We start from the raw sequence: 15907 nt of genomic DNA, 5'->3' as shown, positions 1-15907 counted from the left end.
CGATAAGCGAACAACTTTGCGAAATAACTTTGCTGTGAGTGTATTGGGGGCCTTTACAGTTTTCTTTTATTTGGTGCTCACCTCTCTTCTTCCATTTCTTTGCCAAACAGGATATTGTCACGGAAGGATGCATTGAGAATCCAGGCCTGTTGTGCCACATAGGCAAAATCTCCATCAACAGCAACAGTCCCCTCTAAAAGAGTCATCTGGGACACACACAACGGGCATTAAAACATGCATGTTGCCTTCAATGTAGACAAAAGACAGCTGCTTTTTTTACACTTCAAATCACTCACCTGGCCAAGAATGGCAGAGATGAGAGATGTTTTGCCGCTTCCTACACTGCCACAGACACCGACCAGCTTCCCCTGAAGATCCAAAAGCAGGCATGATTATTAGTATGCTAATTCCTTGTCATCTCTACCATTACAAATCAAACCAAATTAGCATAAAAAATGGTAAACCTTTTGTATAGAGAGGTCAATGCAGTGAAGAGTTCTTTGCAGGCGTTGGCTGATGGTTGGCACTTGAAGGGTTTGATCTTCAGGACCGGAAGCCATGTCTGCAGACACATCATTCAACAGCTGGCCATGCGTTTCCTCTTCCAGCATCTCGTGTTGTTTTTGCTCGTCATGCTGTCTGCGCTTTTTGCGACACCCTCTCATTCCGAGGCCTACATAGGGTGTACCACAGGGCGACGGCTGGGCACTGTGACCGCCCGTCTCCCAAGCCAAACTGGCACCACTCATCTCTACTGCAACGGAAGGATTCCTTGGGAGCTCACGAATCATCTTGACCTCAGCCATCAGCAACAAACTCTGAAGGAAAAAGAAGAAATAGAAAGAATTAATGAACGTTTCTTGGAGAACAATCATTAAAGTTAAAGTAAACAGAGGCTTGTTCGTCTTTCTCTTTGAGATTTAAGGGATAGTTGACCCAAAAATGAAAATTACCTTATGATTTACTCATCCTCAAGCCAGCCCATGTGTTTATAACTGACAAATACAATCCAAGTTATATTAAAAATGTCCTGGCTCTTCCTACAATGGCAGTGAATGGGTGTTAAGACTTTTAAGTCCAATAAAGTGCATTCATCCATCATATAAAGTACTCCACATGACACTGATGGGCTAATAAAGGTCTGCTGATGCAAATCGATGTGTTTGTGTAAGAAAAATATCCATCTTGAAAACTTCATAAACCGTAATTATTATTGTGTGCATCAATTTGCTTCAGAAGGCCTTTATTAACCCGCTGGGTTCTGTGTGGAGCACTTTTTATGATGGATGGATCTCAACAGCCATTCACTGCCATTATAAAGCTTGGAAGAACCAGGACATTTTTTAATATAACTCTGATTGCATTCATCTGAAAGATGAAAGTCTTATACACCTCGGATGGCTTCAGTGTGAGAAAAATCGAGGGGTAATTTTCATTTTTGGGTGAAAAATGGAATGTAATTATTTTAATGTAAAATAAAACAGTGTCTTCGCTGTAAGAATTAAGCATGTTTTTCTTTAATTAAAAATTAAGAGCAGTAGGTGATTTTCTCTTTGTATTTTTACGTTTTATTAATATTAAGCACAGAAACGGCAGAAGGAATATTATTCACTGTCGCTTTAAGCGCCACACGGATCCAATATACTGTTACACGCATATTTTCATTCTTAACTGTTAATGATAATTTAAGACATAACTGACAAGTGTTTACATGAATAATCACCAAGCGCCTCATTTTGAAATATTTTTGCATGCATTTGACCGTTTAGGTGCCCTTTGAGCTAAAAGATAACTTTACACGTCCGTGTTCTGCTCTGTCTCTGAGCGCATACACAGAACATTGCAAGTTTTCTTTTGCACTTTTAAAAAACACAACATCAAAGAAACATTAATAAATCAAGCACTACCTGTTTCGTGAAAGTCACGTTACATAATTTTGCTGTTTTGCATGTGAAATTAGGCTTTTATGGAGGAGCGAAAGGGGGTGCAATGGAACGCAATAATAGTTTCATCTCAATTACTGTATTTTCTTGATCATTTGAAGCTAAAATCGAAACTGAATTTGGATTAATTGCACAGCCCTACTAAATGGGACAAATTATTAACTCTCTCACCAGGGTTGCCAGGTTTTCACAACAAAACCCACCCAATTACTATTCAAAACTAGCCCAATCACATTTTGTGGGAGGTCCCCCGGTAAAAATCATGTTCCAGGGGGTAAAATACAAATTTTGTGGTGGGGTTTCCAAGGGTTAAATATTACATTATTGGGGTTGCTTCAACCGGCGGACATGAAAAACACCCCACGGCAACAGTATGAAAGTAGCCCTATTCTGCTGGAAAACCCTCCCCTCACAATGTAGAGCACATTGAGTATCTAGAAAAGCACTTTATAAATTCGATGAAGGAGAGTCTGATCCAAACGTATAAAACTTTATTTTGTGACTGATATGAAACAATGTGATGTATTAAAGCAATCAACAGGGTTTTTTCTGCTCTACGTTCAAATAAATCTCATCATAAAATTCCCCTTTTATGATTGCATCTCCAACAGTTTTGATGTGGAAGTTTATTGAAGTGTGATGCAAGTCATGTAAAAGGGACTTTTAAAAAGGGATTTTTGTCTAATGCCACTGAAGTCAGAAACAGAAGAAACAAAGATATAATCTGCATAATTAAGTGAAAGATAGAGTTGGATGGCAACTGGAGCTTTTCGATATGGCACCAAGAACAGCCTCATTCCCATCTTGTTCAGTTAATTTTTCTTAATCAAGACCATATCTAACATACCTCATTGATACCACCTGCACCAATACCTGGATTTACAGGAACAGGGTTCCTCTGAGAACAGCATGCACAAATGCACACTACCAGATTTGACAAAGGTAAAAGAAACTCAAAAGAAGGAAAGAAAGCTCACCTTGAACCTATCAATGGCGACAGATGCCTCTGATAGAGATTTGACTGAAAATGGGGTGACCTTCAAGGCAAAGGTCATGGCGTTGAAAACAGTGACCACAGTAAATGCCTAGAAAAAAGGAAATGAAGTAAAGAGTCAATGCATGAATACATTAATACTGTGGTAATGCCTACACCTCTGAAGAAGCAGTGTAACCCTACCTGTGCAGCAGTGAGGTCATAACCTAGCAACATGTGTGTGGAGAACGTGGCCACACTGGCAATGACCACAACAATTGGCGCCACACCGACTGTAATGCTCTGAAAATATCCGGTTCGTTCCAGAATTTGACGCTCCTCAGCTCTAATTCCTGTTAGATGGTATGCAATGATAAGCAAAAACATTTGCATAGAAAAAAGCCAAAGCAGGTCACTTCCAGAACAAAAATGAACAGATAATGTACTCACCCCCTTGTCATCAAAGATGTTCATGTCTTTCTTTCTTCAGTCGTAAAGAAATAGGAAAACATTTCAGGATTTCTCTCTATATAGTGGACTTGAATGGTGCCTGCAAGTTTGAACTTCCAAAATGCAGCTTCAAACGGCTCTAAATGATCCCAGCCAAGGAAGTGAAATTATTGGTTATTTCCTTAAAAAAAATTACAATTTATAAACCTTTTAACCTCAAATGCTCATATTGTCTAGCTCTGCGTGAACTGTGTGTATTCAAGACAGTTAAGGTATGTCGAAAAACTCCCATCTGACTTTTTCCTCTAACTTCAAAATCGTCCTACATAGCCGTTTTACCTTTTTTGTAAAGGGTGTTTGATTTTCTATGCACATTTACTTTTTAAGCACTGGGTAGGTACTTCTGCAGCGGTGTAGGATGATTTTGAAGTTGGAGGAGAAAGTGAGATGGGAGTTTTTAGACATACCCTAACTGTCATGAACCAGAATACACAGAGCTGACGCAGAACTAGACAAGATGAGCATTTGAGTTTAAAAAGTATATCAATTATTTAGACAAGATATACAGTAGCTAAGACCATTCTTCCTCGGCTGGGATCGTTTAGAGCCCTTTGAAGCTTCATTTTGGAAGTTCAAACTTAGGAGCACCATTGAAGTCCACTGAAATGTTTTCCTCAAAAAAACTTTATGGCTGAAATTTCTTTATGACTGAAGAAAGACATGAACATCTTGGATGACAAGGGGGTGAGTACATTATCTGCACATTGTTCTTGAAGTGAATTTCTTCTAACACAAACTTGCAAAAACAGAAAAAAAAAAATCTAATTCAAAACATTTACAAACATACACCAGCTAAATAAAAACATACATACTTCGTACAGCTTGTGAGAAGGCCTTAACCCAGGCATACATCTTAATGAACTTGATGTAGTTCAGAATCTCATTCATTTTTTGAACGCGTTGGTCAGTCACGGCTACCCCCTTCCTCCTGAAGTACGCGGTCAGCCTGGAGCTAAACATCTACAGAAAAAACATCGTTGTTACAACAGAAATCCCTAATGGAAAAGCAACACTAAGCACGAACCAAAAAGCTCACCATAGTGGGGTAGAAGAGGATGAACACAGCAGAGCCTAGAAGAGATGTCGGCCCCAATACGGATAAGTTGTAGAACATTCCCAGCACGGCCACCAGGGGGCCTCCAGCCAACAGGCTGCCCACGGCAGCGGCCTCAAACATGCGCTGGCCGTCACTCGAACACATATTGATCAGCTAAAGAAAAGAGCGACACGTACATCAGCGAGGTGCGCGAGGTATACCGTAGACTACCATGAAATATATGCGGGCTTCACCTTCTTTAGATATTTTCCTTCACTCTTCATCTCTTCACCACTCAACACCCTAGGATATCTGCGCCTAACCTTCCTAAATGTACAACGCATTAATCCAAACCTCCTCCCCCGTCCCTCAACACCGTACCTCTCCCATGCTCTTCTCCCGAAGGCTGCGCAGCCGCAGTATCTTATGGAAGGCCATGGTCAGGATGGCTCCACGCAGGCGGGTGCCGGTGCGGTAGTTGAGCCCCCAGGTGAGGGCGAGGGACCAGGAGCGAATCAGCTCGGTGGCCAAGAGGCCCAGCACCAGCAGCAGGCCGTAGGGCAGGTCAGGTTCACTCATCTGTGTATACTCCAGCAACCGCCTCACCACAAACGCCTGCGGAGAGGGAGGACGAGCAAGGGGGCGACAGGACACAGCAGGCGTGACTGAGGATACAAACATAGCTGTGCACCTGCACTGCGATATTTACATTGCATGACCTTCCTCATCATAAATCAATCGAATTACGTCATCCGGCAGAAAAAGATAAAAGGATGCAGATCATTATATGCTACGTGTGGGGCGTCATCATAAAATGCACGACTTCTAATCATTGGAGACAGTGAGGGAGCGGCAACGTCTACAGAGAGAGAATGTCAGCCTGTGTTCTAATAGTTTTATTACCTTATGTGGCCCTTTTCTCTAGCCCTTGGAAAAGAACAAGAGAGACATGAAACAGTACCGACAGTACCAGCTGTGCGAGAGACATAGCAATGTGTCATAATCATGGACATAATGCCCCTTGTTTGTGGATTCAAAGACTTTTTACCTACAGTCACATCAGGTTGGGGTACAGCATGGAGATGTACTTTTGTTTTAACACCTGGAAATTAATATCAATTAAATTAGTAGCAGAGTGTGCGCAAGCACAAAACACAGAAAACTTTAACAGCTGACACATTTCAAGAAAGTCATACACAGTCGCGCACACACAGTCGCACACACACACACACACGCCGTTCTCAGATATCATGCACATACGCAGTCAAGGATATGCAGACATAAACTGGGAACACGGGCAAACCCATGTGGTTGAACACAGCTGCTAGATTTTATTGGGGAAACCTTGAATATTGAACCTTGAAAGTTGAAACATTCAGCAGTTTGTGGAAGAAAATCAAAATTACAAAGATGTTGCAAGAACAACAACATGGATCAGGCAAATCAAATCAAAACAAAAAACATTGACAAAAATCACATCTAGTTCTTTGAGAGTCCATCCGCCAGTTGTCATCACTTAAAAGCTGTCCCATTTATTTTTAATCGAGGTTAGTGGGGCAGCGCTCCCTCCCTGAATGACGCACATCTTACAAGACCCATTTACACCACATAGTTGCCCAAAAAGGTGTCCGTGAAATTGGTCAAAAATCCAACATATTGAGGACAAGAGGTGCGGGTCTGAAAATGGCCTGTACGCTCATGAATCTCTCAAACTGGGGAGCGTTTCAGTCCAAAACGAGCAATATAGAAACCCCGCAAGTCCGTTTTCCGTTTGCTGGCATTTATCTGCAGAAGTCTGAATCGATTGTCCATCGGCATAAAATCTTGCCCGCATCCGACATCGGACATACATTGCATGGATCATTTGCCAACCAGTTACCCAACCTTTCAGACAATTTCTTACTGGATCATTCAATACACATGAGAGGTGAATAATTACAGAGATCAAATAAGAGAGGGGAAACAGAAAGAAAGAGAGAGAAGAGGAGAGGAGAGAGAGAGAGATAAAGAGAGAGACGGGCAGCAAACAGCATTAACTCTCGATCCAGCCCTGCATAAGAAACATGCCCTTACCTCCCAGGAATCCTCACCGGCTCTGCCTGCCGTGTGCTCTCCCCGCAGGTTAAATGGACACCCTGTGGAGTCTAAAGAATAGCCTCTGTCACATGTCACACACATGGGGACCCAGCGACCTCTGACCCCTAACTCCAATCTGAAAAACCCACCCAGCCCACCCCACCCCCCAAAAACACCCACCTTCCTTTACAAACCACCCCTGAGCTCAGTCATCAGAGCAAGGACAGGTATCTCTTCAAGGAGATGTTCTACAGGGAGTTGCTAAATATAGACAACAGGGAGAGAAAGGCAGTTGATGATTAAACAGATTGAAATCCAGGTGTTTTGATAAGCCCGATTTTCTCCAAAAGGTTGAAGGAGACAGAGCCTTGCTGTGTCGCCCATGGTGGGACAGTGACAGAAGCTCTCCTTGAAGAAAGTGTTAGCCTATCCTCCTGATCTAAAGAGATTTCTCTTTAACTACGCTTGTGCTACATGCAATGCCCCTAAACTTAAGTTGTACCCCAAATCTAGCTTTTCACAGTGGGCCGTTAGAACAGAATACTTTCCTTATTATCTACCCAATATTAACACCACAGATATAAAACACCTGGTACCTGGAAAGCAAGAGACAAACAGAAACTTGCACAATCATAGAGCAGCAGTTTTTTTTGGAACTGAAACTCTTGAAATTGAAAATGATGACTATGCTTGAGTCATTTATCTTTAGCTTTATTAAAACTACAGTACATTTATGATTAATAACGTATGGCCTTAACTAATAGACTTAAAGGTGAAGTGTGTCACTTCTGCACAACTCACAGCACCAAAATGAACTGGAAAACACTGACCGCTGGCTCTAAAGGGAAGAGAGTGCAACAGTCTGGTTCCACAGATAATGCACTGACCCCCTTGTCATCCAAGATGTTCATGTCTTTCTTTCTTCAGTTGTAAAGAAATTCAGTTTTTTGATGAAAACATTTCAGGACTTTCTCACCATATAATGGATATGTATGGTGCCCCCAAGTATGAACTTACTAAATGATCCCAGCCGAGGAGGAAGGGTCTTATCTAGCAAAACGATTGGTTATTTTCTGAACAAATGGACAATTTATATACTTTTTAACCTCAAATGCTTATCTTGTCTCAATGCACATGCGTAGTTTGTGAGATCCCGGTCAATACATTTCGATCGCTTCGCTAGATAACACGCTTCTTCCTCACATGGGATCGTTTAGAGCCCTTTGAAGCGCCATTTAAACTGCATTTTGGAAGTTCAAACCTGGAAGCAAGTTTAATTTCTTTACGACTGAAGAAAGAAAGACATGAGCATCTTGGATGACAAGGGGGTGAGTACATTATCTGTACATTTTTGTTCTGGAAGTGAACTAATCCTTTAAACACAGACCTTTTATGAGCTATGATGTTGTTAAACAGTAGTATATGCTTTTATCGAAGCTAGCAGTTTGCATCATTTTAACCTATATTTAAAAGAATTGTGCTTAAAAGTGGAAGTCCTGGCGAAAACTACATTACCCATGATGCTTTCATTTTAAAAACAGAAACAGAGATTTGCTGTGAGCAAATCGCAACAAGAGATCTTGCAAGGAACACCCACTTCCCATGAAGCACCGCAAACGACGTAAGCAAAATGATCTTGCTTTGAGTCAAAATACTATGCTATTTAATTATGATTTGCAGTGCTTCATGGGATTGTAGTTCTTTCCACCACTAATACCGTTAAGTACAGTTTTGTACCTTTGTATGTTTTTGCTTCACTTAAAGCTGCAAGCTGTTTATGTCTAAGACGAGTCACGCAGGTAGAGGGCCTACCAGAACCAATCTAAATTAGTCTGAATAATAAAAAAATAATAATTATAAGTGTACAGTAGCGATTCAGGATAAGCCAAAAACATGGTTTGGATTTATGATATACTCACTTGTTATATAAATTTTGTACATTTTGAACAACAAAAAAAAGCTTTAAAAAGCTTGCAATGTTGTGATTGTTTTGATTCATGGCTTATAATGCTTTAAAAGACTTAACATCCCTATGGAAAAATTTAATGGAAAAAATACACTCGGAGCCAACATGGCTGAAAAAGTGGGCTGGCACTAATGCACTCTATGTTTGAGCTAATGTTGTCACATCCAACATAGTTGGACAGCTCAAATGGATTGCAATTCCATTTGGTGCCGTTAGTGGCGCAGTTATGACATACTTCAACAACAACATCTAAATTAATAGCGTTCTTCTATTTTTGTGACATGGAAGTCAAAAACTAACAGACATACTGTATAATACTCTTTTGGTCTTGGCACAAGTCATCATTAAGGCACTTTATAAATTGCACTAATTGTTAAATGGTTTTTGGGAGCCACACTGGAAACACCACAGAGGTAAAGCAGATCACTTCTGAGGCCCAGTTACATTGTAACACACTGTTCATTCCCCATCTGAACACTCACCTGAGCATTTGAGGGGGGGCAGGATTTGATAGGTGGCTCTACAAAGCTAATAATACACAGAGAGACAGATAGAGCAGGAGCAAGAGAGATAGATAGAGGGAAAAGACACTAGAAAGACACAACAGAGCTGAGATGGTGTTACTTACTGGGCCACTGAAGCCTGCGAGTTGAGTAACCATAAGGCAGAGGATGGACAGCAGCAGACGTGTGCGGCAAAAATGCCAGACCACACGATGAAGAGACGCCACGTCCCCTCGTGACCTGATTTCTTCATCCCATAGCCCGGCCAGCCTGTGGAAATGAGGTTTTGTTAAAGGGATAGTTCACCCAAAAATGAAAATTTGATGTTTATCTGCTTACCCCCAATGCATCCAAGATGTAGGTTACTTTGTTTCCTCAGAAAAACACAAACGAAGATTTTTAACGAAAACCGGTGCAGTCTGCCAGCCTTATCATTGACCTGGATGGGCACCAGACCTTTAAAAGTAAACAAAAACATGCACAGACAAATCCAAATTACACCCCGCGGCTCGTGATGATACATTGATGTCCTAAGACACGAAACGATCGGTTTTTGTGAGAAACTGAACAGTATTTATATCATTTTTTACCTTAGATACACAGCCACGTCCATCTGTCATGTGCATCAGTCACGTCCATGGTCACGTCACATTAGCACGCGCTCTGGCGTAGAATACGCAAACGTCGTAAGGGGAAATCAGTGAAAAGTCCCGGATGAGTTTGCGCAAACTAACGTAATCTTTTAGCTTTAAATCGGTTTAAACAATCAGGATACGCGCAAGTAATTACCATTTTGAATAGCCGCTATACACACACAATCTCTGTGCACTGTGTAAACAATGAGTGTCGTATACATGCGACAGATCGCTTCCGGCGTTTGCGTATTCTACGCTAGAGCGCGTGCTCATTTGACGTGACTGATGCCAAACTCGTGCACATGACAGATGGACGTGGCTGTGAATCAAAGGTAAAAAATGATATAAATACTGTTCAGTTTCTCACAAAAACCGATCGTTTCGTGTCTTAAGACATCAATGTATCATCACGAGCCGCGGGGTGTAATTTGGATTTGTCTGTGCATGTTTTTGTTTACTTTTAAAGGTCTGGTGCCCATCCAGGTCAATGATAAGGCTGGTAGACTGCACCAGTTTTCGTCAAAAATCTTCGTTTGTGTTTTTCTGAGGAAACAAAGTAACCTACATCTTGGATGCATTGGGGGTAAGCAGATAAACATCAAATTTTCATTTTTGGGTGAACTATCCCTTTAAGCACTATTTGGCACCATCATAGTACTGTATGAGAAGGTTGCCTCTACCAGGCCTGAATTACATACACCTTGGAGAATCTGCAAAATGTGAATTATTTTACCAAAATAAAAGGGATCATACAAAACGCATGTTATTTTTATTTTATTTAGTACTGATCTGAATAAGATATTTCACATAAAAGACATTTACATACAGTCCACAAGTAAAAATAATAGTTGAATTAAAAAAAAAATGACCCTGTTCAAAAGTTTACATACACTTAATTAATACTGTGTTGTTACCTGAATGATCCACAGCTGTGTTTTTATTTTTTGTTTAGTGATAGTTATTTGTCCTGAACAGTTAAACTACCTGCTGTTCTTCAGAAAAATCCTTCAGGTCCTGCAAATTCTTTGGTTTTCCAGCATTTTTCAATGACTGCATGATTTTGAGATCCATCTTTTCACACTGAGGACAACTGAGGGACTCATATGCGAATATTACAGAAGGTTCAAACGCTCACTAATGCTTCAGAAGGAAACAAAATGTATTAAAGGTTGTATCAGCGATTTCTAGCCTGAAACATAAAGTGTCAAATTCAGCTGACCTTTCTTCACGATCCGCTCGCTGCCTGCCCCATAAATTGTCTGTGAAAAAACCGCGTCTCTCTGGTCAGCCTAGGGTCCGAGATATGCCAAAAAAACAATCGGCACTACCAACCTTTCCACAGATAAACAAACAGTGTTCCAACCAATCAGCGTCAGGGGTTTGGTGTTGTGGACTTTCGCTCCGCCTCCCTCACATCCCAGCACCAGTAGGAAAGTCCACAACACCAAACCCCTGACGCTGATTGGTTGGAACACAAAGTATCATAGAATATATAGTAAAACCATTTACATACATTTGCAATCAGTCTTTTTTAACAGGTATATTCCCAAGTAATATGAAAATAGCTAAAGTTATTCCTATTTTTAAAAATGGAGATCGCCATTGTTTTTCCAACTACAGACCAATTACTCTTCTTTCCCAGTTCTCGAAAATCTTAGAGAAAATCTTTGTGCGTAGGCTTGATAATTTTATTGATAAACACAAATTATTGAGTGATCAGCAGTATGGTTTTAGAACAAACAGGTCGACTTCAATGGCTGTGATGGAACTGGTAGAAGAGATTTCTTCTTCAATGGACAATAATGAATATACTGTGGGGGTGTTCCTAGATTTAAAAAAAGCTTTTGACACCATTGATTATGGATTATTAATGATGAAACTGGAGAGATATGGTATAAGAGGGAATGCTTTTGCTTGGATAAAAAGTTACCTCAATGAAAGATACCAATTTGTACAAATTAATAATGCTAAATCAGATTTAATGAAAGTTACTTGTGGTGTTCCGCAAGGATCGGTGTTAGGCCCTAAGTTGTTTGTACTGTACATAAATGATATTTGTAAAGTGTCTAAAGTATTAAAAATGGTTTTGTTTGCTGATGATACTAATTTATATTGTTCTGGGAAAAGTTTGGAACAGCTTCTAAATACAGTGGAAATAGAATTGAGGGTTTTCAAAAAATGGTTTGACAATAATAGACTTTCACTGAATTTAAGTAAAACAAAGTTTATAATATTCAGTAATCGACAAAGTAATAATAAAGTGAAACTAATGATTAACAACGAGGAAATAGAAAGAGTGTACGAAAATAAGTTTTTGGGTGTTATAATTGATCATAAATTATGTTGGAAATCACATATTAAACATGTAAGAACAAAGATGTCCAAATCAGTTGCAATATTAAACAGATTAAAACATATTTTGAATGAAAGTACTTTATATATACTGTATTGTGTACTCATAGTTCCTTACATTATTTACTGTGTGGAGGTGTGGGGTCACGCATATAAGACCAATTTGAATTCATTATATATGTTACAAAAGAAAGCTATTAGGATTGTTAAAAGGGTTGATTATTATGAACCAACTAATAAACTGTTTATCAATTTACATGCATTAAAATTTGTAGATTTAGTTTCTTTATATACTTTACAGTTAATGTACAAAGCATATCATAATTTACTTCCAAATTGTATTCAGAGGCTGTTCAAAATAAGAGAAAGTCAGTATAATTTAAGAGGATTGTATATGTTTAAAAAAGTGAGGGCAAGAACTAACGCAAAAAGTAGGTGTTTATCTGTTATAGGGGTAAATCTATGGAATAAATGTGATAAGGAATTAAAAGTATGTAACTCACCTTGCCAATTTAAGAAAATGTATAAAAATAAGGTGATAAAAAGTTATATGATTTCGTATAAATAAATTGTGGTTGTATTGTTAAATGAAAGATAAAGGGGAAAAACGAAGGAATAAAAGAAAAGAAAAAATTGTGATTAATGTTTGTATATTTTGGGAAATGTTTTTTTTTTTGTCATATTGTTTATTTTGTGTTAATTAACTTTGCCCATTCAGTTAATGATGTATAAAGGGTAGGCTTAATAAGCAACGCTTCTGCCTACACCTTTTTCGGCAACTATGTATTTTTTATTTTTATTTTGTATTTATCTTGTGAAAATTTGTTTGTGAGGACCGGAATAAAATTATTATTGATTGATTGATTGATTGAACACTGTTTGTTTATCTGTGGAAAGGTTGGTAGTGCCGATTGTTTTTTTGGCATATCTCGGACCCTAGGCTGACCAGAGAGACGCGTTTTTTTCACAGACAATTTATGGGGCAAGCAGCGAGCGGATCGTGAAGAAAGGTCAGCTGAAATTGACACTTTATGTTTTAGGCTAGAAATCGCTGATACAACCTTTAAGAGCTTGGGGTGAAAACTTTTTGAATTTGTAGAACAGGGTAAATTTAACTCATTTTGTTTTCTGGGAAAAAATTAAGTATCTTCTGTAGCTTCTAAAGTACTTAATGAATAAAATATGATATTTAGGCAAAATAAGAAAAATGTACACATCCTCATTCTGTTCAAAAGTTTACACCCCTAGCTCTTAATGCATCATTTTTCTTTCTGGAGCATCAGTGAGTGTTTGAACCTTCTGTAATAGTTGCATATGAGTCCCTCAGTTGTCCTCAGTGTGAAAATAAGGATCTCAAAATCATACAGTCATTGTTGGAAAGAGTTTAAATACACAGAAATGCTGAAAAACCAAAGAATTTGTGGGACCTGAAGGACTTTTCTGAAGAACAGCGGGCAGTTTAACTGTTCAGGACAAACAAGTGACTCATGAACAACTATAACTAAACAAAAAAACCCAGCTGTGGATCATTCAGGTAACAACACAGTATTAAGAATCAAGCGTATATAAACTTTTGAACAGGGTCTTTTTTATAAATTCAACTATTATTTTCTCTTGTGGACTATATGTAAACATCTTCTACGTGAAATATCTCATTCAGGTCAGTACTAAATTAAAAATAACATGCATTTTGTATGATCCCTCCTATTTTGGTAAAATACTTAACATTTTGCAGATTCTGAAAGGGGGATGTAAACTTTTGACCTCAATTGTATATTTAAGTTGGATGTGTTCTTGATCTTTGATAAGAAGTCATGTATCAGTACTAACCGGCGACGATTGGCCTCACAACTCTCGAACTGCGACACGGCCCATATATCCTCCAGAAACAGCTGACCCTTCTTATGGGCCAACACCGCCAGTGAGGTTAACCAGTTAAACGTCATAAAAGAGAAGAGGCCGGCGTTATCCACTGGATGCTGATACCTGTGATAACGCAATGAAAAACAGGAAGAGAAAAGAGATGTGGATTAGTCTCTAAGCTGCAGTATTTAAATTCAGTGCAATTTGGTCTATTTTATTACGGCCACCCAGTGTGAGTCCCATGTGCCTTTCTCTCAGGGACACAGTGTATGTCTCGTAAAACTGTGTCATTTCAGCTTAATCACTGCACTGTGACATTTTAATAGGGTTGTAATTTTACCAAAATGTGGCTTTTGTTGAAATTGAACAAAGATATTTGTACTAGAGCTGATTTCTCAATTTTAACTTACTCTCTAAAAATGTTGTATAGGGTTAGTTAAAGGAGTAGTTCACTTTCAGAACAAAAATGTACAGATAATGTACTCACCCCCTTGTCATCTGAGATGTTCATGTGTTTCTTTCTTCAGTCGTAAGGAAATTATGTTTTTGAGGAAAACATTTCAGGATTTCTCTCCATATAATGGACTTCTATGGTGTCCCCGAGTTTGAGCTTCCAAAAAACAGCTTCAAATGGCTCTAAACAATCACAGCCGAGGAAATCTAGCAAAACTAGCAGTTATTTTCTAAAAAAAAAACAACAACAAAAAAAAAAACTACAATTTATATACTTTTTAACCTCAAATGCTCGTCTTGTCTAGCTCTGTGTGTACTCTGTGTAGAGATTAAAAATTATATAAATTGTAAATGTTTTTAGAAAATAACCAATCGTTTCGCTAAATAAGACCCTTCTTCCTCAGCTGGGATTATTTAAACTGCATTTTGGAAGTTCAAACTCAGAGGCACCATGGAAGTCCACTATATGGAGAGAAATCCTGAAATATTTTCCTCAAAAAACATAATTTCTTTACGACTGAAGAAAGAAAGACATGAACATCTTGGATGACAAGGGGGTGAGTACATTATCTGTGAATTTTTGTTCTGAAAGTGAACTACTCCTTTAATTCTTTATGAAATCCAAGTAATCTTTACAAGTTAATTAGGCATGCTTTTGATTATTAAAATGTAATGAAACTATTAAATCCATTCAATTAATGAAATGATTCACAGAATTTGATCAAAATAAACACATAAGACTTTCGCTCATCTTTGGGACACAAATTAAGATATTTTTTACATAATCCGAGAGCTTTCTGACCCTGCATAGACAGCACTGCAACTGACACGTTCAAGGCCCAGAAAGGTAGTAAGGACATCGATAAAATAGCCCATGTGACATCAGTGGTTCAACCATAATGTTGTGAAGCTATGAGAAAAGAATTACTTTATTCAAAATTTCTTCTCTTCCATGTCAGAGGAGACTAAATAGTTTTCTTTGCACACAAAAAATATTCTTGTAGTATCATTAAATTACGGTTGAACCACTGATGTCACATGGACTATTTTATGCATGTCCTTACTACCTTTCTGGAACGGCTCAGAAAGCTCTCGGATTTCATCAGAAATATCTTAATTTGTGTTCTGAAGATGAACGAAGATTTTACGATATGAGGGTGAGTAATTAATGGCAGAATTGGGTGAACTATACCTTTAAGGCTGTTATTAACAGCTGACTCTATAATCTATTCAAAATGTTCAGTTTGTCACAATTTGTTTCAGAAAATGCTTCTACTGGCATCACAGGCCTACCTTTGACATTTGAGAGCCTGACCTTCAAAAGCATGCAGACATTTGAAAACGGACACTTACTGAAATAAAAGGCACACTGATCAGTAACAATAGTACGTACTTGCTGGTGGAGCGGATTGGCTTGAGTACACAGACACTGTGGTGGTATTTGCTTCTCCCGACTTCGTCCTCCAACTCTTTTGCGTCAGCGGCACTGCCCCATCCAATGAGAGGCCGCCCTCAGCTCTCGCTGCCGTTTCAAAAGCATCCTGGGAGAAACAACAGCAGATCAGGTGTTCAGTTGCCAGCTTTGTTTCTGAGTGTG

The 15907-nt window shown here is 38.9% G+C and overlaps 1 protein-coding gene across 1 annotated transcript in view; it reads right to left on the bottom strand.

Annotated features, from left to right (window-relative positions):
- Positions 1 to 15907, bottom strand: part of abcc5 (ATP-binding cassette, sub-family C (CFTR/MRP), member 5) — a 51184-nt gene that overhangs the window by 22042 nt on the left and 13235 nt on the right. The window contains 12 exon segments of the mRNA XM_073850507.1: positions 82 to 206; positions 297 to 368; positions 465 to 818; positions 2921 to 3028; positions 3121 to 3269; positions 4239 to 4386; positions 4463 to 4636; positions 4844 to 5077; positions 9133 to 9277; positions 13825 to 13980; positions 15704 to 15803; positions 15806 to 15851. Of these exon segments, the coding sequence (XP_073706608.1) occupies positions 82 to 206; positions 297 to 368; positions 465 to 818; positions 2921 to 3028; positions 3121 to 3269; positions 4239 to 4386; positions 4463 to 4636; positions 4844 to 5077; positions 9133 to 9277; positions 13825 to 13980; positions 15704 to 15803; positions 15806 to 15851 (1811 nt within the window).

This window comes from Garra rufa, chromosome 11 (genome assembly GCF_049309525.1).
Source record: "Garra rufa chromosome 11, GarRuf1.0, whole genome shotgun sequence".
In the NCBI taxonomy this organism is placed as follows: Eukaryota; Metazoa; Chordata; class Actinopteri; order Cypriniformes; family Cyprinidae; genus Garra; species Garra rufa.
Note: the sequence above shows the minus strand (reverse complement) of the source record. Positions and strands in the feature narration are given on the sequence as shown.